The 26,479-nt window shown below is 33.4% G+C and overlaps 1 protein-coding gene across 6 annotated transcripts in view; it reads left to right on the top strand.

Annotated features, from left to right (window-relative positions):
- The window catches only part of VPS54 (VPS54 subunit of GARP complex), a 121,218-nt gene that overhangs the window by 60,175 nt on the left and 34,564 nt on the right, over positions 1–26,479 (top strand). For all 6 annotated transcript variants that reach the window (XR_005079703.2, XM_053663408.1, XM_037126304.2 and 3 more), the window contains 5 exons: positions 9,220–9,346; positions 10,310–10,417; positions 14,174–14,229; positions 16,258–16,354; positions 23,250–23,584. Coding sequence is in view for 5 of the 6 variants with exons in the window: in XM_053663408.1 (XP_053519383.1) it covers positions 9,220–9,346; positions 10,310–10,417; positions 14,174–14,229; positions 16,258–16,354; positions 23,250–23,584 (723 nt within the window). In the remaining variant the exon portion in view is untranslated. The remainder of the gene's footprint in view (positions 1–9,219; positions 9,347–10,309; positions 10,418–14,173; positions 14,230–16,257; positions 16,355–23,249; positions 23,585–26,479) is intronic.

Below are 26,479 nucleotides of genomic sequence, written 5' to 3'. Positions count from 1 at the left end.
CAGACTTGGAGAGGACCTGCAAAAATTACTCAGACATTGGCCCCTGCTGGGAATCTTTTTTTTTTTTCCCCTTAGCATTATAACAAAAAGATGTTGAGTGAATGTTATTTGGGGACCTACCGTAAATAATTTTTAAAGAACTTTCAAGTGCTCTGATGGTCAAATATTAAGTACTCTGATATCAAGTTACATTTTGCTCACATATCTTTTTAGTGTTATTTTTATTAGAACCTACACATGTGTAAAGACTGTTTATTCTTCATATAAAACATTTCTGTAAAGCTATCAAATGTCAGCTTTAGTATGGTTATCACTGTATAAAAGTGTGGTATCAGAACTGTGGTGAGTTTCAAACCTCTGATAAACATCATTATATGCACATAATTTTCAAACATAGAAGTATTTTAAAAGAAAATGTTTTTCTAGTAAAGAATACTGTCTTCTAGTTGAAGTAGTTTAAGGCTGACATATTGCAACACAGTTTTGTTCTGTTTAAATACTGTTTATTTAAATCCTATCTGATGATTTAGTTTCTTGACTTGATCATTCATTCCTTTTGCTATAAAGCTGTTAAATATCAACATTTTAAACTTTCTTTTATAGGTTCACAGATATTTTAGGGCCATTTAACTTTATTTGGAAGCTTAAGAATAGTTTAGATTCTATATTTGATCACTTAGGATAACATGTACTTTAGGTTTCTTGTTCACAATATGCATTAGTGGTGTAAGGTATGTTCTTAGTTTATTAACATGATTATTCTTTCCCACTAGAAGAGATATTGTACTTGAATTTCACACACTTTCCTCCTGTTTTTTCATACTAGAGAACAAATTTCAGTCATTATGTGGGGCATATCTTAGAAAAGCATAGGGTTTTATTTAAAATAAATGTTTTTTAAATTTTTGTTTATTAGAAAGAGGGACACACACACACACACACACACAGACATCAATTTGTTGTTCTACTAACTTATGCATTCATTGGTTGATTCTAGTATATGCCCTGAGTGGAGATTGAATTGGCAACCTTGGTGTATTAGGATGATTCTTTAACAAATGGAGCTACCCAGCGGGGGCGGGGGCCAAAAGAAGGAAGCTTTCAGTAGAACCAAAGATTCTGTTGGATTAATTTGTTAATAGTCTTTCCATTTGATAGATCTTAGTCCAGGTTTGCTTTCAGCTGTGTTTTTTTCCCTAACACTTTTAAAGGGAACTTTGACATCAAAATTTTCCAATAGTCAAATTACTACAGTTGCAAATCTCTGTTTAAAAAGAATTTGAATGTTTTATTTGCATACAATTTTTCTGAAAATATCATATATTTTCTAGTCAGTGGTAGTAAAAAAGTTATGTATTTTTCTCATTCTTTCTATATTTTTGACCTTGATATTTTCTGTATACATTTTTGTGACTTTGTGACTCCAGGACATTTTGCTTATATGCTAATGAAATTTATTAACATTCTTCCATATTTGGTTATTTGTAATTTTTTAAAAAGAATTTTTCTAATGGGCCCTACATGTCTTGGGCAAGATGTCATACACATCTTACCTATGTATTTATGGAATTTGAATGATCCAGAGTATTACCTAATGTATGTTGACTCTTGGTATCATTGTCGTATTCTTATTTCCTTTCTTTCACTTTTTTTTAAAGATTTTATTTATTTATCTTTAGAGGGGAAGGGAAGGAGAGAGGGAGAGAAATATCAATGTATGGTTGCCTCTCGTGTATCCCCTGTTGGGAACTGGCCTGCAACCCAGGAATTGTGCCCTGACTGGGAATTGAACCACTATCCTTTGGTTTGCAGGCCTGCACTCAACCCACTGAGCTACGCCAGCGAGGGTTTCTTTTACTTTTTATAATCACTGTCCCTAGTTGACCATTTATAGTTTATGTATGACTGTAGTTCTTAATACTAGCCACATATTAAAACAGAGGAGCTTTATACAATAAAAAGTATCCCACACCCCATCCAAATCAATTAAGTTAGACTTTCTAGAAGGTAAGGCCTTCACAACTGCCTTTTTTTTTTTAAAGCTTTTTAGGAGACTCTAAAATGCACTAGAATTGAGAAGCCTGGTTTTAGATTACCATTGGGTACTCTACTTTTTCAGGATTTGGAATTAAAGTGGTAGCATCTTCTTACATAAATTTATTCTTTTTAAAACAAAAATTTCAACTAAAATGCCTTTCTGTCTATTCAAAGAGGGCTCTACTAATGTGTTAGGGGTACAGTGTATCTGTTAATCAGTATAAAAATCCCAGTTTAATCGCCTCTTCTGAATGTGGACAGTAATTTACACAGTGAGAAATTTTGGCTCATTGAGTAATTCATAATTATTAAAATGGATCTTTTGTGCCTTTGTTGATTTTTGTAATTAAAAAAATTAAATGATTTTACTTCCTCAATTGTTGAAAACTGGGCACTTTGAATTATTAGGACATAAATATTTTTAACCACTACTTCTGGAATAAAAGTTTGCTATTAGCAGTAAAAATTACCTACAAAGGACTTTCCATCACCGTTGTCAGCTGATTTCTCAAAAGAGACCTTCCAGGCCAGAAGGGGCTGGAAAGAAGTATTCCAAGTCATGAAATACAAGGACCTACATCCAAGATTGCTCTATCCTGAAAAGCTTTCATTTAGAATGAAAGGACAGATAAAGTGCTTTTCAGATAAGATCAAATTCAAGGAGTTCATCATCACCAAGCCCTTATTATATGAAATGTTAAAGGGACTTATCTAAGAAAAAGAAGATGAAAAAATGTATAGTAAAATGACAGCAAACTCACAATTATTGAGGACTACATGTAAAACAAAAACAAACTAAGCAAACAAGTAGAACAGGAACAGAACCACAGAAATGGAGATCACATGGAGGGATAGCAACAGGGGAGTGGGAGGAGGAGAGAGGGGGAAAAGGTACAGAGAATAAGTAGCATAGACAGTAGGTAGAAAATAGGGGGAGGGCAAGAATAGTATAGGAAATGTAGAAGCTAACGAAGTTAAGACACATGGACATGAACTAAAGGAGGGGAATGTAGATGGGAGACGGTGTGCAGGGTGGAAGGGAATGAAGGGGGGGAATGGGACAACTGTAATAGCATAACCAATAAAATATATTTGAAGAATTTTAAAAATTCTGGTAATCGGTATAACAAAATATATAATTTATGATCTATACTACTTTTAACTAAAAGTGTTGCTGTGCTTAATGATATTGAATTGTTTGTTAAGCAGATGTAATACAGAAAAGTCATTATAAGCTTGGGAATGTATTTGAACTTTGATATCGTGCAGGTTTTGACATAGAAAAACTTAAGTTACCTTGAAATTTGGGGATGCGGTGTTGTTATTTGCTCTTTCTTATAGTAAAGTTCTATGTAGAAATTCTGTTTTCACCATTGTTAACTTTTTTTCTTGCTACTTAATACCACAATTACTCTATTACTACTACCACTATAAAACCTAAGAACATTTAAAAAATTCTTTGGTACTTTGTACCAGGTACTGTGCTAAGTATATATTTCATGTATTATTTTATTCTGCCTTCCACTCCCCTGCCTTCCCCCCAAAAATACCTCTGTGTGATCAATAATCTTACCCCAATTTAATAGATAAGGATACTGAGGTATAGAAAGGCTTACATAACTTGCTCCAAGTCATGGTTCAAGTTATAAAACAGTAGAGTCAGGACTCAGCCTAGGTCTCATCTAATCCAAGAGTTATGTATGCCTTTAAATATCTTTGAGGATTTATAGGACCTCAAATAGAGCACTTGGAATATTAGTGCTAGTTTTATAGTGTGATAGAGGTAAAATTGCGGGCAATTAAACTACAAGTTTGATGAGCCAGGACCTACCATGGTAATTGATTTTAGAATAAAAATGAATGGAACTAGCTTTTTTCCTAGTCACAAACCTTTTTTTTTTTAAAGAAAAGGTGGAAGACATTCAGTTAATTGTATGTCCCAGTTTATTGTGTTTTCTTTGATCTGAGGTCATCTTCGGATTCCATGTAAGGGATTTTTACTATTGGAACTATCAAAGGTACATAAAAAAGTCATTGATCGTGATATAATTTATAATTTAGATCTTTAAAACACTGTAGTAGGAAAGCATTCAAATTGTATGCTCGAGGGTAAAGCCGAAAACGAGACTTTCTGCTATTTGACAAAACTAATATCGTAGAGTTTATTGATATATGTTTCTCTGATAAAAGCAGCACAAAGGTCATTGTAGTGAACAGTTTAGTAGAAGATCTGAATTAATGTACATTGAGACATGTCAAAGTAGGAAATATTGGCATTCCAATTTTTTTGGCCTATAAAGCAGTAAGTACTTTTTCAGAAAGTGTTATTTTAGTTATTTATTGTTTCAGTAGATTTCTTTTACCACCCTGAGTTACTGTATGTGATTATTAGGATATATACTTTAAAAATGAGCTTTTAAAAGCTTTATTAAATATTTTTGATAAGATTAATAATGTGTGGGTCATTATTATTATATCTGTTGTCAAAGTAGTCAAGAATATAAAAACAGAGCAAAGATGAATAGGTGAGTCTTGTAGAACATTTTAATCCTGGAAGTTTTGTTTGAAGATTTTTTTAGACATATCTTTGTGTGTATACTACATATCTGTGATTATGAAATGTTACTTGATGTTAGTATTGAACTTCATATCTGTTCTTTTTAATTATATTTATTAGACTTTAAAAGTAGTTAAAGAATGCATGAGAATAAAGGTTCTCAGTTATTTAAGACAATATTGAGATCAAACAGAACCTGTCATTTAAGTTATTATGCTGAAATTCCAGAGTTTTATTATTTTGATGCCCAAATATCGGCTTCCTATTGACTTCTTACCATGGTTCTATGCTGGAATTTGTAGGAGACTATTCATTCATACCTGAAGGTAACACATACCTGAGTATAACCTCTAGTGTGCCTTAAAAAGGAATCTGATTTTCACAAAAATTGAGAAACAAGCAATGGTAAAATTATGGGTAGATTTATGTCCTACCATGTTACTACTTAAAAAAAACTTATTGAAAACTCAAAATACTCAGAAATAGAAGAAATTATATAGGGAGTTGTATGAAGCTGGATATATTGTATATCACCTGGGAGTTAACAAACTAATGGCCAACTTTGTTTTCCTTGTGCCCCTCTACTCCTGGATTGGAAACAAATTCAAAACATTGTTTCATTTTATTTATGAATATTTCATTGTGTGTCTTGAAAGAAAAATATTTTTAAAAACATGACTCTAATATTTATATTTTCACATAGCTAGTGAGTTTCCAGATTTTTCTGTTTGTCTCAAAATTCCTTTTTATAGTGTTTGTTGAAATCAGGATCCAAATGATATGTATACATTGCAGTTGGTTGATATATTTCAAGTGTCTTGATATATACTTCTCCATTCTTATGTATTCTCCCTCTCAAAATATTTATTGAAGAAATTGTCTTGTAAAGCCTTCTCACAGTCTGGATATTACCACATCCCTGTGTTTATCATGTTTTTCTTTTGCCCATGTTTTCTATAAACTGGTAGTTACATTTAAAGGCTTGATCAGATTTAAGTTTTACTTTTTGTCAATAGCATCTAATAGGTAGTGGTGTGTAGTTCAGTCAAGAAGCATATATCTGGTTGTCTGTCTTTTTTGTGCTGTTAAGAGATATTTAATGATCATTGCCTCGATTTATCATCTCATTTAGAGTTCCAAATCATGATATTCTAATTCTGTACTTCATTATTCATTTGCTAACTGGAATATTTCCTTAAAGCTATATTTCTACATAATAATTATTTGATAACTCTGAAGTACATTTTTTACAAGTGTAGGCAGGATAAATTCTAGGCAGTGAATTGTAGACAGTGAATCTTTTCACTTGTGTAGAATTATCTTTTAAATGATTTGAAAATCTAGCATCTTCTAAAGGTGACTGATGAGTTTTTAAAAAATATTTTATAAACACATGAATTTATATATATTTGAAGTGTTTAAATTCTTTGCTGTTTTTATTTTTATCAGTGTTCAATTTTTTCTGTTTTTTGAAAGGAAGAACCTCCTCCAATTAATTCTTGAGTCCTTTTCATATGACTCCATGAGTAGTCATTGATTGTTTTTTTACTTTGTGTTATGACAAGATATTCATATATTTTCTGTCCCATACTTGTAATCTTCCACTTCTCTAAGGAGCTCTAGTTTCTTTTAGTAGGAAATGGTATTTAAAAATTACAGTCTGGGAACCAGAGGTAATTTGTAGTAGACACAGCTAGAAAATAATTTTCCCTTTATAAAGAAATCTGAGTTTGTATTGATAGTCTTAACTTAAATTCACAATTATAGTATTCAGTCTTACCTATATATCCCTTTGAACAGGCTGAAAACTGTGGTTCCTAATGATGTCAACATAATTCCTTATTTTTTTATCTCCTAGTATCAGTAGAATGCTCTTAGAACTAACAATATGATTACTAGAAACGTAGGATTTCTTTTCCTTAAGGATATGTCCTTTGTTAAGTGAATTGATAAATTACCATGTTTTAATGTCCATTGAAATAATTCTTCTTTGGGTAAATTTACTACTAACTCAATATATAGTTAAATTTATTTGTTTCATTTGCTTTTGATATATAAGGATTGATCTTTCAAGATGTTATATTGTTTTATAACTATGTTAAATAGTTTCATGGTTCCAAAGTCAGATCTGTGAAACAAAGGATATTCAGAGAAATTTAATTTCTGTCCTGATCTCTTTCCTCCCTACTTACCTCTGTAGGTCATCATTTAAAAAAATTTTACTTAATATTTTTCCATCCATTCATTCCCTCCCTTCATCCCCTCCCTTCATCCCCTCCCTTCATCCATCCATCCATCCATCCATCTATCCATCCATCCATCCATTCATGTCTCCATCTGTTCCTCATCTAAAATAAGCATTAGCATACTGTACATTTTTTTCACCTTGCTGTTTTTACCTTACCCTGGTATACCCTGGAGACGACTCTGCAGTATACATTCTCAGTGGGGGTCAAGTATATCACCCCGTAGGGGCAAAATTGGTTCTTGAAGGGTAAAAAAACTCTTGGATATTACAATGGTTTGTGGCCCTCCAAAGGACTATAGTATGTAAACAGATACATAGTATATCTGTCATACTAAAAATTCATGGCAGGGGGGCAGTTGTTGATTAGGGTGGCAATAGTGAAAAGAGGTTGAGAAATTGCTCTGTAGCAGTATACAGTATATTATATGGTATTCTTCAGTTCTTTTAAAAGTGTGTAGTGTCTGCTGTCATACATTCAGCAAGCCCCTATTGATTAACATTTGGGTTGTTTATATTCCTTTGCAGTTAACAGTGCTGCAATGAATGTATGTTCCTTTGTATTTTTACCAGTGTATCTCTGAGACAAATTCCAAGAAATGAGATTCCTAGGTCAAAGACTATTTGCCTATGTAATTTTGCTAGACACTGCCAAATTCCCCTTATGATACTGTCTTAGTTTTTGTACTGGTAGATATGTTCTAATAATTATGAATTGTTGGTGCCATTTATAAGAACCTTACTAGTCTTCTAATTAGCTATTAGAAATATAATTTTCATATTGCAAAATACAAATTTATATGCTATTTTAAGAAAATGCAGTGTGTATGTATATGTATGCATGTAAATGCTTGTTATTTAATTTAATTATAGGTGTTTAAATTTAACCTTAAATATATGACATTTAAATTGTAAAAAAATTTACATATGAATGTTTAAAAATTTCCCCCAAAGATAGAACTTAAAAAATTTTTTTTATCCTGGGGTATAAACAGGTTTCCCAATGGTCTGTATCACTTAATTTTTGGAATACTTTGGACCAACTAGATACCTAGGTTTCTTCAACCCATTGTTTTTATAAAGCTATTAACCCTGCCTGATATGGCTCAGTTGGTTGGGCGTCATCCTACAAGACGAAAGATCACAGGTTTGATTCCTGGTTAGGGCCCATGCCTGGGTTGTTGATTTGGTCTTTCACAGGAGCACATGCAGGAGGCTGCTGATCATTCTTTCTCTCCCTCCCATCCCCTGTCTCTAAAATTAAGTAAGTAAGTAAATAAATAAAACTATTAGATTGTGTAGCTAATATTCCTTTGTATATGAAGGTACTCAGCCTTAGTGCCCTGCAGAGCAGGGACTTTATGAGACCATTCTTGTCATTTGGACAGTGAATGCTTTTTCTAAAGGTTCCAAACAGTGATATTTGCCTTTACCGTCTGCATAACTCTACTCAGATTAGAGTCCTTCTTGCTTTAATCCTAGCTAGGACCTGCAAATATTTGAGGTATATTAAAAAGAAACATTTTATGATAAAAAGTTTCATGTATAGATTGTAGTTCAGTATTTTTGTATTTTTAGTCTTGTGTTCTAATGACTTTCAGTTTACTGACCTGAGGGTATTGCAAGTAACTCAAACTGATGATGACAGAGATTGAAGTGTGTCATTCTGTCCCTCTGGTTAGTCCTTTGGATATATGCACCCAGGGCAGGATCTGGCACATAGTAGGTACTTGTATTTGTTGAATAAAGGAATGACTTCGGAGCTACTGACATTGATATTCAGTAAATGGTTAATGAAGCAAGGACTTGATTCCCTTCTCTCTCTCTCTCTCTCTCTCAAAGCAATATTTTTTAAAGATTTTATTTATTTATTTATTTATCTTTAGAGGGAAAGGGAAGGAGAGAGAGAGAGAGAGAAATATCAATGTATGGTTGCCTCTAGTGCATTCCCTGCTGGGAACTGGCCTGCAACCCAGGCACATGCCCTGACTGGGAATTGAATCGCAATCCTTTGGTTCTCAGACCCACACTCAATCCACTGAGCTACACCAGCCAGGGCTCAAATCAACTTTTTAAAAAAGGAAAGGACTTAGAATATCTGAATATTTTATCTGTAAAAGTAAATAAAAAAGCAGTCATGAAATTTCTTGAGCCAGGTTTCCTATAACACATTTATCTGTATGTTAAAGAGAAAAGTAGAATTTGGGAGGTGATGTGATACTATTGCAGTTATTATTGTTAAGTTAAAAGACTCCATTTTACTAACACATCACATTATTGCACAAGTACTGTCAGAGAAGTTTTGCCTAGTAATTCCCTTAATTGTAGAGTGAATTTGGACTTTTAATAACTGAATATAACATTTCTTCTTCCTTTGTAGGCATTTGGGATCACAGCTTTGTGAGTTAGAAAAACTGATAGATAAAATGATGGTTGCAGAATTTTCTACTTATTCTCACAGTGACTTAAATAGACCACTGGAAGATGACTGTCAAATTTTAGAAGAGGTATGTATTTTAAACTGTGGAATAAAATTTGTCATTGCTTAGTGCTAATTCCTAACCTTAGTTTATTTTAGAACACATTCTCAAATTATAATGAAAAAAATTACATTAAATTTCAGCCTCTATTTGACTAATGAAGTCCTTCATTACATGACTTTAGAAAGTATTATAATTGCTTATTATTCTGTGAAATTAGAGAATAAAACAATTTCATAGCTTAATTAGAAATTGGAGTTAAAACGAGGTCTTTATTTAGCTTGCAAACCAAGTTTAAAATGCAGATACAGTACAAATTAATATATATCCATGTATATTCATGTATCGGAGTATATTTTTTTAAGTGATCATTATTATATGGTAACTCGCCAGTCATTCTCTGGTCATTTACTGAACATATATTATGAACATGTTTTATGTATATACATATACAAATATATCATATACAGGCTTTACTCATCTGGTAACTTTTCAGTGCTGATTACTGCCAAGAACTAGTAAAGAATCTAGAAAGCCCTGATAGCAGTCTAAGTAGTTAAGAGATATTTTTACCTGTTTGCAGTTCCACGGATAGTCCAGGTCATCATTCTAGTCTTCTAGACCACTAATTAGAAAGCACATGGATCACAGAGTATTTATTGGTCATCAGGGTCTGCAAAGGGTACTTTCTAGCTACTTGAAACTAGGCCAAAATATACTCTAATAAGATTGTTTTGCCTCCAAACCAGTTTCATTTGATCCACTGCTGTGGCATAGGATTTACTTGTTTTGGAACATTGACTCCAAAAATCTGATGACAAGATTGCTATGGAAGGGGTTATTTTTAGGCTTCTAGATAATACCACATGAAAGATAGAGTTCTGAGTATCAAAACATAAAACCCTTGATATTTAGTATTTCTGCCTGTGAGATTTCTGCCTGTTTGATATTTAAAGTGTGAAGTTACATACTCTTCTTTTATTTTGGTAGGAAAGACTAGTGTCTCTTGTATTTGGACTTTTGAAACAAAGAAAACTTAATTTTTTAGAAGTCTATAGTGAAGAAATGATTATTACGGCAAAGAATATCATTAAACAGGTAATTGTACATTTTTTTTACTTGATCTAATTTGGTCTAGAATCTTTTGTAAAGTTTATTTTTACATGATCCTAAAAATAATATACAGGGTCCAGCGCAAATAATGCCCCCTTTTTATTCCAAAATTATAAGCATGTAATTCTGTAATATAACAGTATCACACTTAAGTATACCATATGACATTTTAGGTGAAATGTTTAAATTAAAATTATAAATTATTACACTCATATTATTACCCTACCAACCATACTCAAGCAGGCCTTACTTCTGCTGGACTCAGTAGTATAATAGTAATATTTTTTCATTTATTAAAAATTTTGGGTGGGTGGGCTGGGAATGGGAGTAAAAGACAGAAAAATGTACTTGAACAACAATTAAAGAAAAAATTTTTTAAAGTTAAATGTAGAAAAGTAGAAAAAAACAGCCCTCTCAGCCCAGAGATTATCATCTAAGAATATTTTTAAGCGTAAATTGTTACTAATGTTTTTCACTGTTGCTATCATACTGTATATAGTATTTTGATTTGTACATATATTTCAGTTAGAAACACAACCATATTCTCATTATGTAAGCCTTCATAAACATCATTTTTAGTGATTGTATAAATTTTCAGCAACATTATGTTAGTTAAACCTACTTTTCTTTATGCTGAATATTTAGGTTGTTTTCAGTTTGGTACTATAAAGAGCATTGTGACAAATGCTTGTGGTATGAAGTTTTGTCTGTTTGGTTTTTTTCATATGACTATTTCCTTATAACTCATTTCTAAAAGTGGGATTATTGGTCAGAGAGTGTCCAGTTTTTAAATTGTTAGAAATTACCAATATGTACTGTCACCAGCAATAGATAAATGTCCATTTCATCTTACCCGGATCTCTCAGAAATCTTAATTGTAAACTCAAATCCATGTTTTTTTAGACTTCCCTGATCTTCGTTTCGATGTTTTTTTACTAAGATAAATTTTATTCATGAACTTCAGTTTTTCGGTATATGAAAAAGAACAATTTAAAATGTATTTACTAGGCTTAGTTGATCATCATTAAGTTGAATGTACATTACTGAGTTTTTAATGTTTAAATAAAACAAACCAAATAAAAGATTACAATCACCCCATCTTTTACGTCTTTCAAACACTAAAACACCATTTTAAAATTGTTGATACCACTTTCAAAAATTTTTGGCAATATCTACTAATGCTAAATATACACTATTCTGACTTAGCATTTCTGCTCCAGAGTACTATCTGATAGAAATGCATACGTAAGTTCACCAAAGACTTTTGGTGGCAGCACTATTTGTATTAAAAACTAGAGCCCTGGCTGGTGTAGCTCAGTGGATTGAACTCAGGCCTACAAACTAAAGGATCGCGGTTCGATTCCCAGTCAGGGCACATGCCTGGGTTGCAGGCCAGTTCCCAGCAGGGAACACATGAGGGGCAACCATACATTGATATTTCTCTCCCTTTTGCCTCCCCTTCCCCTTTAAAGATAAATAAATTAATTAATTTAAAAAAACAAAAAAATTTATTATCAGTTAAAGATAAATAGAATTATGGTATATTTATGCAGTTGAATAGTACACACCAATGAGAATGAATAAAGTACATGGAACAGTATGGATGAATATCATATAGATAATGTGGAGCCAAAGAAACCATACACAAAGGAATATATACTGTATGGTTCCACTTATGTGAATTTTAAACACGGGCCAAATGAATCTGTTGTATGAGAAAGTAGGATAGTAGTGACTTTTGGGAGGAAGTAGTTACTAGGATAGGAGCAGGAGAGTAGCTTATTGGCAGTATTCAGTTTCATGATCTGAGTTCTGCTTACACAGGTATACCCCATTGTGAAAAATTACTGAGTTATAAAAATAATTTGTGCAGTTTTTTGTGTGTATATTATACTTTTAAATAAGTGGGGTTTTTTAAAACTGGTGTTTTAATTCCCAGACTTCTTATGAAGCCTAAGCAGTTTTTAAAAACTTTAAACTGTTGCGTGTATTGCAAGGAAACATAACTTCCAAAATAAATTTCTTTTGGAATTAAAACAGTTTTCTTAAATTGAAGTCTAGTTGGTATACAATATTATATCTATTATATTAGTTTCTAGTATACAATATAATGATTTGACATTTTTATACCTTATAATGTGAGCAGTCCACTAATTATAGTAATCATCTGTCCCTGTGCAAACTTATCACAATATTATTGACAGTATTCTTTCTCTTTTCACTCATCTCCTCACCCCTTCTCTTTTGGTAATCGTCCCTTTGGTCTCTGTTTCTGTGAGTCTATTTGTGTTTTGTTTTATTTATTTTTAGATTCCACACATAAGTGAAACTATATAGTATTTGTCTTTTTTCTGCCTGATTTATTTCACTTAGCATAATAATACCCTTTAGATTTATCTATGTTCTCACAAATGACAAGATTTCATTCTTCTTACTGCCTCATAATATTCCCTTGTACACTATATATACACCACATCCTCTTTGGCCATTCATCTGTTGATATTCATGATGAACAAAATTGTCAATGAAATACTAGCAAGCTGAATTCAGCAGCACATTAAAAAGATTATACATTATGATCAAGTGGGATTTATACCAGGGATGAAAGAGTGGTTCAGTGTTCAAAAAGCAATGTGATTTATTACATCAACAAAACCAAGAATAAAAATCCTATGGTTATCTCAGTAGAGGTGGAAAAAGCATTTGACAAAATTCAACATCCATTTATGATAAAAACTCAACAAAGTGGGCATAGAAGGAACTTACCTCAAGTTATAAAGGCTGTATGTGACAAACTCACAGCTAAGTTCATATTCAGTGGTGAAAAGCTGAAAGCTTTTCCTTTAAGATCAGGAAGGGACAATACAGGGATGCCCACTCTCACCACTGGTACTCAACATAGTACTGGAAGCCCTAGTTACAGCATTCAGACAAGAAAAAGAAATAAAAGGCATCCAAATCAGAGAGGAAGAAATAAAACTGTCACTACTTGTAGATGACATGATACTATATATAGAAAACCCTAAAGAATCCACCAAAGCCATGACTGGTGTGGCTCAGTTGGTTGAGCTTTGCATCCTGCAGATAAAGTCAGTGGTTCAGTTCCTGGTCAGGGCACATGCCTGGGTTGTGAATTCAGTCCCTGGTTGGGGCATGAATAGAAGAAGGCAACCTGATAGATGTTCCTCTCTTGTATCAATGTTTCCTTCTCTCTCTCTCTCCCTTCCCTTCTCTCTAAAAATAAATCTTTTTTAAAAAATGAAGAATCCACCAGAAAGTTAATAGAAGTAATAAAAGAATTCAGTAAACCAGCAGGATACAAAATCATTATACAAAAATTTGTCATGTTTTATTTGGCATTTAACATGGGGCTTATATCTTGTTCCTAAGTATTATAGTTCTGTTCTATATTCTTTTATGTTTTGAACAGTTTTAAATAGTAGAGGACTTTAATTAATACGATTCAAGCTATTCTGGAATAATTATTTAATAGGCTAACAGTAATGCTGAAGTATTTAAAATGCTTTGAGGTATGTAAAAGAGACACAAGAGAAAGCTGGTAAAATGATTATCAGAGTTATTGAGGCCTCTTTAATGTACTTTTTAGATTTATTTTCAAAATAATGCTTTCAACTTTTTTTTACTGTTTAGCCCATTGAGGCCCTTTTAAATATATAATTGAACATGCCATGTAATACTTAGAATTCACGTTAATCACATTTTTTTTCTTAAATTTTGCAGTGTGTGATTAATAAAGTTTCACAAATAGAAGAACTAGACACAGATGCTGTTATGAAGTAAGTATGAATGTTAGGTTGTGGTTGATCAGTAGCAGAAATGATGACATACACAAAGGGAAGAGAACAGTTAAAACTCAGGAGAAAGGCATGTATTGGTTAAAAAAAAAGAAATTCAGTAGTTGAAGTGATCTTCACTGGAAGAAGGCAGTCATCTGGAAGGCAGCCCTTCGGAAAGGGGAGATGGAGCTATAAGCACCTTTCTTCCTTCCAGTCTTTTGTAAGGGCTCCTTATTGGCCAAGCCCAGCAGGTCAGCTTCCAAGGGCAGAGAGAGGATATAATGTAGATGTGGAGGGGGGAAACTGAAGAATCCATTTCAGAGGAATAGTAGTGTTAAATTTAAATTATTTGGCCAAATAATTAAAGTACAGCTTCTAATTGGCTTTGAGAAGTTTGAGTACAGGATTTGGAATTGCCATGTCTGTAATTTTTTTCACCTTTGAAATTCCTATTCTTTTATTTGGAGAAGAGTGATAAATATTTTATGGCTATGAATACCTTATTCATATAGATATATAAACTTTATTAACTGGCCTAAGATATGAATAGCTATGTGGACAACTTGTGAAACTTCTCTAGGTTAGACTCATAGAATGAGGATTGTGGAATTTTAATTTCTACTTTATTACCTAGTGTAAACTCAGTTTCAGAATTAGTTGAAGCAACCCTAATAATTCAAGAAGGACATATGATCTCACCTTTAACAGGAAGCTAAACAACAAAACAAACAAGCAAGCAGAAAAAAAAAAAACCCAAAAAACAAAGACACTGAAATAGAGAACAAGGGGATAGTGACCAGAGGGGAGAAGGAAGGGAAGTTAAGGGGAAAAAGGGGGGAGGGATTTGGAGGAACAAATAGGAAGGACACAGGGACGAGAACTAAGGGGGGTGGAAATGGGAGGGAGGTGGGGAGCAAGGGGTGGGGGAGGCTGGGATGGGAAAAATAGACAAAAAACTGTACTTGAAAAATAACTAAATAAAATTTAAAAAAATAATAATTCAAGAAGGAAAATTAAGTTAATTGGGACTGTTAAAAGCCCTATAGACAGGTAGAGTCAGTTATTTTTAATTTTTTTATTCCCTAGGGAATTTTCTCAAGTAGAGAACTTTCTGTATATCAAGTATAGGAGTATCTTTGGGAAATAAACTATAAGCTGTAACAGTAGTCATTAAAAATTTAGAATAATTAGTCATTGTGGTACTATAAAATATTTTTATGGAATTATTTTACATAAATTTTTTATCTTGAAGTTAATTGATTGGTGTCAGCTATGTAAATATTGGCTATACGATTATATGTTATACTCATATACATAATAATTAGTGTATATGTTATATCTAGTATATATTACATATATATGTATACTAATACAATGTTGGCTAATACTTACGTAGCACTTTTTTATATACCATGAACTTTACTATGTATTTCTTATTAATTCACTTAATATTCATAGCAACCATATAAGATAAGTTTTGCTACTTTCCCTATGTTGAGAAAATTAAAGCATGGAGGGGTTAGGTCACTTGTCCAGAGTTATAAAATTAGTATATGGCTAGACTGGAACTTGAACCAAGGCAATGTGGCCCAAGAGCTCATGCTCTTAGCCACCATTTCATATGTGGAAAAACACTTAAATTAGAAAAGTAGATTATTAAGTTGATTAAGGGAGATGTTATATTTCTGTTTTTATCTATTTCAGAATATTATCTTCTCCACCTTAAATCAAAATTGGTTTACTTCTCTATGACTTTATATCTGGTCACGAATCATGCTCACATGGAATTATATAAGATTCTTAAGTCAGTATACTAGACTAGACTAGTCTTAGAGATGTTTAAACAAGGAGGAGATGTTTGGTAATTAACTTCAACTCAATTTTATGAGATTAGGTATGTAGATAAAATTACCTAATTCTTCTGTTACTAGATAGTATTTAGTATACCTTCCTTTAATTTGTAGGTTTTGTTCATATATCATTTGGCCCAAAGACAATCACTATTTTTGTTTGAATTTTTTTCCCTAGGCTTGCAGATCAGATGAGAATGTTGAATTTCCCTCAGTGGTTTGATTTGCTAAAGGATATTTTCTCTAAGTTTATAGTTTTCCTACAGAGAGTTAAGGTAAGCTGATGTGATTATCAGTTTATCCAGAATATCCCTAAATTAAGTCACCTTTCTAGATTTATAAATATATGTAGAATCAATTGCATTAAAACAATTTCTTTGTTCTTGTAATGTTCCTAAGAGGCTTGGTTTTCAATAAGATTTAAAGTATTTCGGAATATTTTGGTACTTTTTATAATTTAGATGATTTGTTTTATAGTAAGAAGAAATATATTTGCTTGGCATTAAATGTTATACAATAATATTTTCTCTTACAATTTTGTGATACTTGAATCTCTCTAGATTATCTAGAAGTCAAATGTGAAACATTAAAAAAATCTGTCCCAAACCTAAACTAAATTTTTCTAAAAGTTTAGTATTGATAATAATGACATTTTCTTAAACATAAGTTCATATTTAAATTGCTTTATTTTTTATTGCAGGTTTTTATTTTATTTTTCAATCTAGGATCTAGTCAAGGATCATGTATTACATTTAATTACCTTATCTCCTTAATCAAAACCACTTACTTTTAGGCTATTCAGTATAAGGAAAAGAATGTGTCACACAGCATTTTTCAGAAGGAAAAAATGTCACAGACTCTAATATAGTAGTCCCTAACCTTTCTGGCACCAGGGACCAGTTTTGTGGAAGACAGTTTTTCCATGGATGAGGAGGGGATAGTTTCGTGATGATTCAAGCATATTACATTTATTGTGTACTTTATTTCTATTGTTATTACATTGTAATAAAATAATTATACAACCCACCATAATGCAGAATCAGTGGGAGCCCTGAGCTTGTTTTCCTGCAACTATCTGGGGGTGATGGGAGACATTGACACTGGAAGTGTATCGCTTATGTGCAGTTTACTCCATAATCTCATTTTGGTTGCTGTCACTGCAGAAAACCCTGCTTCACAAAGGTAGGATGCTGGAAATAGTAGTAGACTTTTCAGTGCTTTTGTGGCAATCTCAGGCTATTCTGCCTTGACTTTAATCTAGAATTTATGGAGATTTGAAGTTGCCTCAAACACACTTTTAAGGCCATTGTCATTTGACATCTCAAGAAGTTGATCCTCTTCTAGCACCAATGAAATTATTCACAGATGGGTTGGACATTTGTTTTTTACTCATGTTTGCTATGGTTAGCATGTGGGCTTACCAAAACTGTGGTTGGCACAGTGCAGGAAAGAGGCATGGACAAAGTGGTAAATCAAATAATGGGCAGGCCACATATGGACCGAAATAAGTGTTGGATTCTGACTTAAAGCCTGCCACCAGATGCATCTGTACAGTTGAAGTACATCATCTCACTTGCCCGATGCAGCTTAATTGTCACTTGCCACTTACTGATAGGGTTTTGATATTATTCTTCAAGCAATTGATTTATTACAGTCTCTGTGCAGTCAAACCTCTCTGCTAATGATAATCTGTACTTGCTTGCAGCTGCTCCCTATATTAGCATCACTGCCTCAGCTCCACCTCAGATCATCAGGTATTAGATTCTCATAAGGCTAAGGCAACTTAGATTCTCGCATGTGCGGTTCACAGTAGGGTTCGTGCTTCTAAGAGAATCTGTTGCCTTCCCTGATCTGACAGGAGGCAGAGAGCTCAGGTGGTAATTTGAGCAGTGGGGGAGTGGCTATAAGTACAGACAGTTTTGCTCACTAGCCTGCCACTTACCTCCTGCTTTGTGGCCTAGTTCCTCACAGCAGGATTAGGGGACCCCTGCTCTAAAACATATTGGTTGGGATTATGTTTTAATAAGAGAGCCATTTGGAATTACTGAGTATAATAGGCTATTTGTGAAATTAGGTATTTTTTGAATTATTGCCAGCATCTCCTGAGTATCATGTTAAAATGGTTTTGGGGACTTAGGTACTTATCTATGACATGGTTTTTTTTTATTGTTGTTTGAGTGATGCTAAGTCACATGCATAAACTTTGCCATCAGAGTGGGAAAAGTTTTATAAAATGTGATTTACTATACTTAATTTAGACTCCTACCAAAATGTTGATTCTCCCCATTGATAATGATTCAGTACTATAGCAACCCTTTATCTGTGGATTGCTCAATAACTAGGTCACGTTTCCACTTTTTCTTGTATTCCTATCATGACATTATCACACAATGTATATATACATGTGTGATATACAATGGCTAGATATACATTGTATATACAATGTACATACAATGTTCTGTATATACAATGGCTGGATATACAGAACTCCCACATTGCATAATATTGGCCAAATTTTTTAACTATTTCACTTTTAGGTTCCATATCAGTTAAACTAAGCCAAATTATTATAGTCCTTCCCTCATCCATTCACAGTCTTGCTTTCCATGGTTTTAGTTGCCCATGGTCAGCTACAGTCTGAAAATATTAAATGGAAAATTCCAGAAATAATCAGTTTGGTACACAACTCATAAGTTTTAAATTGTTCACCATTCTAAGTACTATGATGAAATCTCATGTGATCCTTGTCCATCCTGCCTGGGATGTAAATCATATCTTGTTTAGCAGATCCATGCTGTATACACTCCCCACCTGTTAGTCACTGAGTAGCCATGTTGGTTATCAGATTGACTGTTGCACTATCTCAGTGCTGTGTTCAAGTCACCATTGTTTTACTTAATAGTGGCTCCAAAGCACAAGAGTAGCGATGCTGGCAATTTGGTAATGCCAAAGAAGAACCATAAAGTGCTTCTTTCAAGTGAAAGGCTTAAAGTTTTTGACTTAATAAGGAAAGGAAGAAAAATGCTGAGGTTGCTAAGATCAGTGGTAAGATTGAATCTTCTATCAGTGAAACTGTAGAAAAAATATGTGCTTATTATGCTGTTGCACTTCACACTGCAAAAGTTCTAGTGACAATGCACAAGTGCTTAGCTAACATGAAGAAGGCATCAAATTTGCAGGTGGAAGACGTGACAGAAAATGTGTTCAGTTGATGGCAGTGTGTTATACCAGAAAGCATTGAGCCTATACCAAGACTTCAGCAAGGGATCCCTTAAAACAAGTCACCACATTCATGTACTTTTTACTACAATATGTTTTTATCATGGTTTTATTTTATTATTATTGCTTTTAATCTCTTACTCTAATTTATAAATTAAACTTAATCATAAGTACGTATGTGTAGGAAACATAGTAATATAAAGAGTTCAGCCCTGGCTGGTGTAGCTCAGTGGATTGAGTGCGGGCCTGCGAACCAGACAATCGAGGTTCGATTCCCAGTCAGGGCATGTGCCTAGGTTGCAGACCAGTTCCCTACAGGCCAGTTCCCAGCAGGGGACGCACGAAAGGCAACCATACATTGATGCTTCTCTCCCTCTCTCCTTCCCTTCCCCTCTAAAGATAAATAAATAAAATATTTTTAAAAAAAAAAAAGAGTTCAGTACTATTTGTAGTTTCAGGCATCTTCTGGGAGTCTTGGAATGTATCCCTGAAGAACGGGGGGATTACTGTTTTTAATGAATATACATACAATGATTTGTCATAGTTGTAATTTCTCATTTTCATATTTAGACCACTTAAGCTAATACTTCTGTAAAACATCTTTGAAGATGACATGTAAACTTTAAATACTACTTTATTTTTGATACAAGTTTGTGATTTTGTAAGGATATTATTTCACTGAAAAATAGTGTTAATTATAAGCTGTTCATTTTTCATGAATTTAAAAATAACTACAAATTGGAAGAACCCAGATGTCTATCAGTAGAGGAGTGGTGAAATAAGGTATACCTGGTATATTCATTACAATGGAATGTCATGCAGCCAAGGATTTTTAATTATTGAAAATAATTAAACATTATTGTAACATTAAATGAAAAGGCAAGATGCCAGCCTACTTATAAAATATGATTTCATCTATGTCAAAGAGTTTTTTAAAATTATTTTTGGAAGATTTTTAATTTATTTATCTTTAGAGGGGAAGGGAAGGAGAGAGAGAGAGAACTATCAATGTATGGTTGCTTCTTGTGCATCCCCTGCTGGGAACTGGCCTGCAACCCAGGCATGTGCCCTGAACCACAATCCTTTGGTTCCCAGGCCTGTACTCAACCCACTGAGCTACACAAGTCAGGGCTGTCAAAAAGATTTTTTATCTCTGCAACTTCATAGAACAAAGGAGACAGCTTGTCTTCATAAGGGTTATCTTTAGGTGATAAAAGTATGTATAATTTAAATTGTTATTCATTTTTGTTTTTCCTAAATTTTCTACAAAGAGGTATTACTTTTATGATCAGAAAAATTTGTTTTGTTTTTAACAGTGTTTACCATGTTACAGGGATAAACTATTTGAAATTCTTATTTAATTTACTAGGGTTATTAATGTAGTGTCCTATATTCTTATATTTATTTCTCAGAAATAAAGGATATTCTATATATTACTTTAGTGTGAAGTAAAATTATTTTTTAAAGAAATTAAAACTTAAAATTTCAGCCAGAACATTTTAATAATATTTTTAGTGTAAATAGAGAAAAAAATTAAAAGTTGAGGCCTTAAAAATTTTATATTTGACTGATCATTAATGACTTAAGAATTCTTATTGTTGTTAATTGTATTTTTTGAAATTTTTTATTATGGTAAAGTACTCCACATAAAATTTATTATCTTAACCACTTTAATTGTACAGTTTAGCGGCATTCACATTGTTGTGCTATTATCACCACCATCCATCTGCAGAACCTTTTTCATCTCAAAAAACTGAAACTATTAAAATAATAACTTCCCTTTCTCTCCTTCTTTCATCTCTTGGCAACCACCGTTTACTTTCTGCCTCTATGAGTTTGCTCTAGATACCTCATATAAGTGTAATTATACAGTATTTTTCCTTTTGTGATAGGTTTATTTCATTTAGCTTAATGTTTTCAGTGTTCATTTATTTTGTTTCATGTGTCAGAATTTTGTTCCTGGCCGAATATTCCATTATATGTACATACCACATTTTGTTGATCCCTTCTGTCAGTGGACACCTGGGTTGCTTCTACCTTTTGCTATTGTGAATAATGTTTCCACAAATGTGAGAGAACAAATATCTCATAGCTGCTTTCAGTTCTTCTGGGTATATATTCATAAGTGGAATTATTAAATCATATGGTAATTCTGTTTCTAATTTTTTGAGGAAACTCCATACTGTTTTTCATATCAGCTATACTGTTTTATATTCCTAACAATAGTGCACAGTAGTTCTGGTTCCTCTACATTCTTGCCAACACTCATTATTTTATTTTTTTGATAGTAGCCTTGTAATGGATATAAGGTTGTACTGCCTTTTGATTTGATTTTCATTTTTGTAATGATTAGTGATATTGATCTTTTTATATGCTTACTGGCTATTTTTATATATCTTCTGTGGAGAAATACCTTCTTTGCCCATTTTTTAATTAGGTGTTGTTTTTGAATTACAGGAGTTCTTTATATATTCTGGCTGTTGACTATCAGATATATGATTTGCAAATACTTTCTCACACTCTGTGGGTTGTTTTTTTACTCTGTTGGTTGTGCCCTTTGGTGCACAGAATTTTTTAATTTTTATGGAGTTTATTTTGTTGTTGTTGTTGCTGCGTGTGCTTTTGGTATTATGTCCAAGAAATCATCACCAAATTCAATGTTGTGAAGCTTTCCCCCTATGTTTTCTTATAAAAGTTAATTTTTTAGGTCTTATTTTAGGTCTTCTATCTATATGGAATTAATTTTTGTATGCAGTGTAAGAAAAGGGTCATACTTTGTTTTTTGGCATGTGGGTGTCCAGTTTTCTAAACACCCATTTTTTTCAATCTTCACCCAAGGACATGTTTATTGATTTTACAGAGAGGAGAAGGGAGGGAGAGAAAGGAAGGGAAATATTGATGTGTGAGAGAAACATCAATTATTTGCCTCTCACACACATCCCAACAGAGAACAAACCCACAATCTAGGCATGGGCCCTGACCAAGAATTGAACCTGTGACCCTTTGGTTTACAGGACGATGCTTCAGCCAACTGAGACACACCAACCAGGGCACACCATTTGTTGAAAACTCTCCTTTCCCCACTGAATGGTCTTGGTAGCCCCTTATTTCCTAAGAGTAGCCCCTTATTTCCTAATAGTCCATAAAGACTTACTTTACATAAAATTACTCTCAATTCATCTAGCTTTCAATATTTATTAATTACCTCCTATGTGCTCAGTATTCTAATACCTTATCCAATAAGGTACACTATTCCAATATCTTAGAGCTAACATTGTAGTGCAGACCTAAAATTAAAAATTTAAAAAGATAATAAAAACTTATTTTTTAAAAGTGGGTAATGGGATAAAGTTGCTGGGAAAAGAGTCAGAGAAGACCTGTTTGAGGAAGTAACTTCATGCAAGAACTTGAGTGATGAGAGGAAACACTTATGCAAAGATCAAGGTGAAGAGCATTCCAAACAGGAAACAACAAAGGCACTGGGATGGGAACAATATAATTTAGAAGAATAGAAAGAGAATCAGAATGTCTGAAGAGTGAGAAAATGTATGAGATGAAGAGAGAGATGGATGTAAGGGTAGGCATGGTAAGAAATACAGATTTTTTTTTTTTAAGCAAGCACATCAATGAATATGATTCTTTGACAGGCAAGTTATATTTAGTGTAACCTATCTAAGAGGTTAGAGAAATCTGCAATATATTTTGGGGGATTTCTCTTTACAAAATCAATTAAAATACAGAAGTCTACTCCTAAGTTTTAGGGAACCCTTTTCCCTTGAGCAGTTCTTTTTCACAAGTCACAGTTTATTAAAAGATTGGTAGAAATTCTTACATGCATGACCTTGAGACATTTCTAATATGTTCAAAAGTACATATGCAGAATTCACTTTGGGGAGCTTTTAAGTGCAAGATATTTTAAATCCTTTAAAAATGTATCTTGTTTTCTTGTAGGCAACATTAAATGTCATTCACAGTGTTGTTCTCTCAGTTCTTGACAAAAACCAAAGAACTAGAGAATTGGAGATTTCACAACAGAAGAATGCTGCAAAAGATAATTCACTGGACACAGAGGTGGCTTATTTAATCCATGAAGGCATGTTTATAAGTGATGCATTCAGTGAGAGTGAATTAACACCTATAGCAGTTGACACTGCCTCTCAAAGAAATGCATCCCCAAATAGTGAGCCCTGCAGCAGTGATTCAGTATCTGAACCCGAATGTACTACTGATTCTTCATCCAGCAAAGAGCAGATATCATCATCTACTCCAGGAGGTGTGGACATTATGTGAGTATGGTAACTACTGACAACTTAACAAGACTTTGAATCATTAATCGTTTCAATAAGATTGGTTGTTCAGTTTATTGGAAAACCATGTATACTTTGGTTTTGGAATTTATAACAAAAGTGAATTAATTTTATGAAACATCTTTTTGAAAATATATGGAAGGTAGTAAGGGGGTAAGCTTTGGAAGTAACTGAGAATTGCAGAATTTTAAGTGTAGAAAGGAATCATTTAATTAAATGCCCTCATTTCAAAGAGTTTAGATGATGTAAAATCACTAGAAGCAGCACTTGTCCTGAAACTCAGATTGGTATTGCTTTGCTTATTTTTCTTCTGTATCACCTTTGTATTTTATATGTAGTGAAGATCTGTTTGATTTATAATTTTTGATTTTTCAAAGAAATTAATTTCCAAATAGATCACATTGTCTTTTTAAACATTATTTTTAAAACTTACTTTGAATTTTCAAATTTACAGAAAAGTTGCTAGAGTAGTACAAAACACTGTCATGTATCTTTTGTGCTGATTCTACACTTGTTAACAGTTAACCATATTGTCCTATTTCTTTTGCCCTTCTTTTTTCTCTCTTCCTCTGTCTTTCATGTTAATATTTTTTCTGAATCATTTTGACAGTAGGTTGCAGATTTGATGTCCAATTATCTCCAAATACTTCTGTGTATATTTCCTAAATACATTAACACTACCTTAAATAACCACAGTATACCAATTAAAATCAAGAAAACCTTGATAACATTGTGGATTATTACCATCCAATTCACAAACCCCAGTGGCCTCAATATTCTGTATAATAAGAGTGAAAACAAAACAAAGCCAATAAAGTCTTTCTGGTCAAAGAATATAGTTTGGATTTAATCATCTTAAGAATAAGAACTCAGTACTTCTGTTCATTTTCACATAAGTCAATCTATGGAACTTAGAAAGGTTGCATTAACAGTGTAAAGTCAATTATAACACCTTCCTTCCCCAGCAAAAAGAAAACTAAAAAAAAAAGCCCCCAAAACCCTGAACTATGTATCAATAACACATTTTTTTGCTGTTCAGGCTAATATTTTCCACTTACTGGGTAGGGTACAGTCTGAAACTGCTATTCAAAGATGCAAAAACCTGTATAGCTTAAACAATATAGAATTATGGTTCTCTCATGTAACAGTTCAGAATCAGGTAGTCCAGAACTGAGAAGGCAGCTCTTCCATCCTCATTGTGTAGCTTCTATCTTAGTCTAAGGCGTCTGCTCCAGTTTTAATCTCATCTGTATCTCTAGCAGGAAAGGGTAAAGGGTTAGTACCCTTATTACTTTTTTTTAGTTTAAAAAAAATACATTTTATTGATTATGCTATTAGACTTGTCCCATTTCCCCCACTTTATTTTCCTCTACTGTGCACACCCCCTCCCACCCACATTCCTCCCTTTTAGTTCATGTCCATGGGTCATACATATATGTTCTTTGGCTTCTACATTTCCTATACTATTAACCTCCCCCTATTTTCTGCCTACCATTTATGCTACTTATTCTCTGTACCTTCCCCTCCTTTCTCCCCCCTCCCTCTCCCCTGTTGTTAACCCTCAATGTGATCTCCATTTTTGTGAATCTGTTCCTGTTCTAGTTGTTTGCTTAGTTTTGTGTTTTTTTTTTAGGTTTGGTTGTTAATAGTTGTGAGTTTGTTGTCATTTTACTGTTCATATTTTTTATCTTTTTCTTAGATAAGTCCCTTTAACATTTCATATTATAAAGGCTTGGTGATGATGAACTCCTTGAATTTGATCTTACCTGAGAAGCACTTTATCTGCCCTTCCATTCTAAATGAAAGCTTTGCTGGATAGAGCAATCTTGGATGTAGGTCCTTGTCTTTCATGACTTGGAATACTTCTTTCCAGCCCCTTCTTGCCTGCAAGGTTTCTTTTGAGAAATCACTTGACAATCTTATGAGCACTCCTTTGTGGTAACTGTCTCCTTTTCTTTTGCTGCTTTTAAAATTCTCTCTTTATGTTTAATCTTGGCTAATGTAATTTAATTGTGATATGCCTTGGTGTGTTCTTCTTTGGGTCCAACTTTTTTGGGACACTCTGAGCTTCCTGGACTTTCTGAAAGTCTATTGCTTTTGCCAGATTGGGGAAGTTCTCCTTCATTATTTGTTCAAATAAGTTTTCAATTTCTTGCTCTTCCTCTTCTTCTTCTGGTACCCCTATGATTTGTATGTTGGAATGTTTAAAGATGTCCTGGAGGTTCCTAAGCCTCTCCTCAGTTTTTTGAATTCTTGTTTTTTTATTCTGTTCTGGTTGAATGTTTGTTTCTTCCTTCTCCAAACCATTGATTTGAGTCCCGGTTTACTTCCTGTCACTGTTGGTTCCCTGTACATTTCCTTTATTTCACTTAGCATAGCCTTCATTTTTTCATCTAGTTTGCAACCATATCCAACCAATTCTGTGAGCATCCTGATTACCAGAGTTTTGAACTGTGCATCTGATAGGTTGGCTATCTCTTCATCACTTAGTTGTATTTTTTCTGGAGCTTTGATCTGTTCTTTCATTTGGACCATTTTGTTTGTTTGTTTGTTTGTTTGTATTGGCTTGCCTGTTATATAGTAAGGGGCAGAGCCTTAGGTGTTCACCAGGGTGGGGCAACCCTTGTTGCTGCATTGTGAAGCTGTATGTGGGAGAGGGGTCCAAGAGGGAACAATGGTGCTTGCTCTGCTCTCTGCCAGATTTCAGTCTTCTGCTACCCATGGTCAAATTGGGCTCTTCTGATGCTGATTCCTGGTTGGTGGGCTTATGTAGGTTCTAGGACCCTGTTGGTCTCTCCAGTGAATTCTCCTGTGATGCTGGGAGTTTCTCCCACTGCCACCTCAACCCCCATAGGTGTTTTCAATCAGAGGTTT

This window comes from Artibeus jamaicensis, unplaced genomic scaffold (genome assembly GCF_021234435.1).
Source record: "Artibeus jamaicensis isolate MK-2021 breed Jamaican fruit bat unplaced genomic scaffold, CSHL_Jam_final contig_3175, whole genome shotgun sequence".
Taxonomy (NCBI): Eukaryota; Metazoa; Chordata; class Mammalia; order Chiroptera; family Phyllostomidae; genus Artibeus; species Artibeus jamaicensis.
This window is presented reverse-complemented; position numbering and strand designations above follow the sequence as displayed.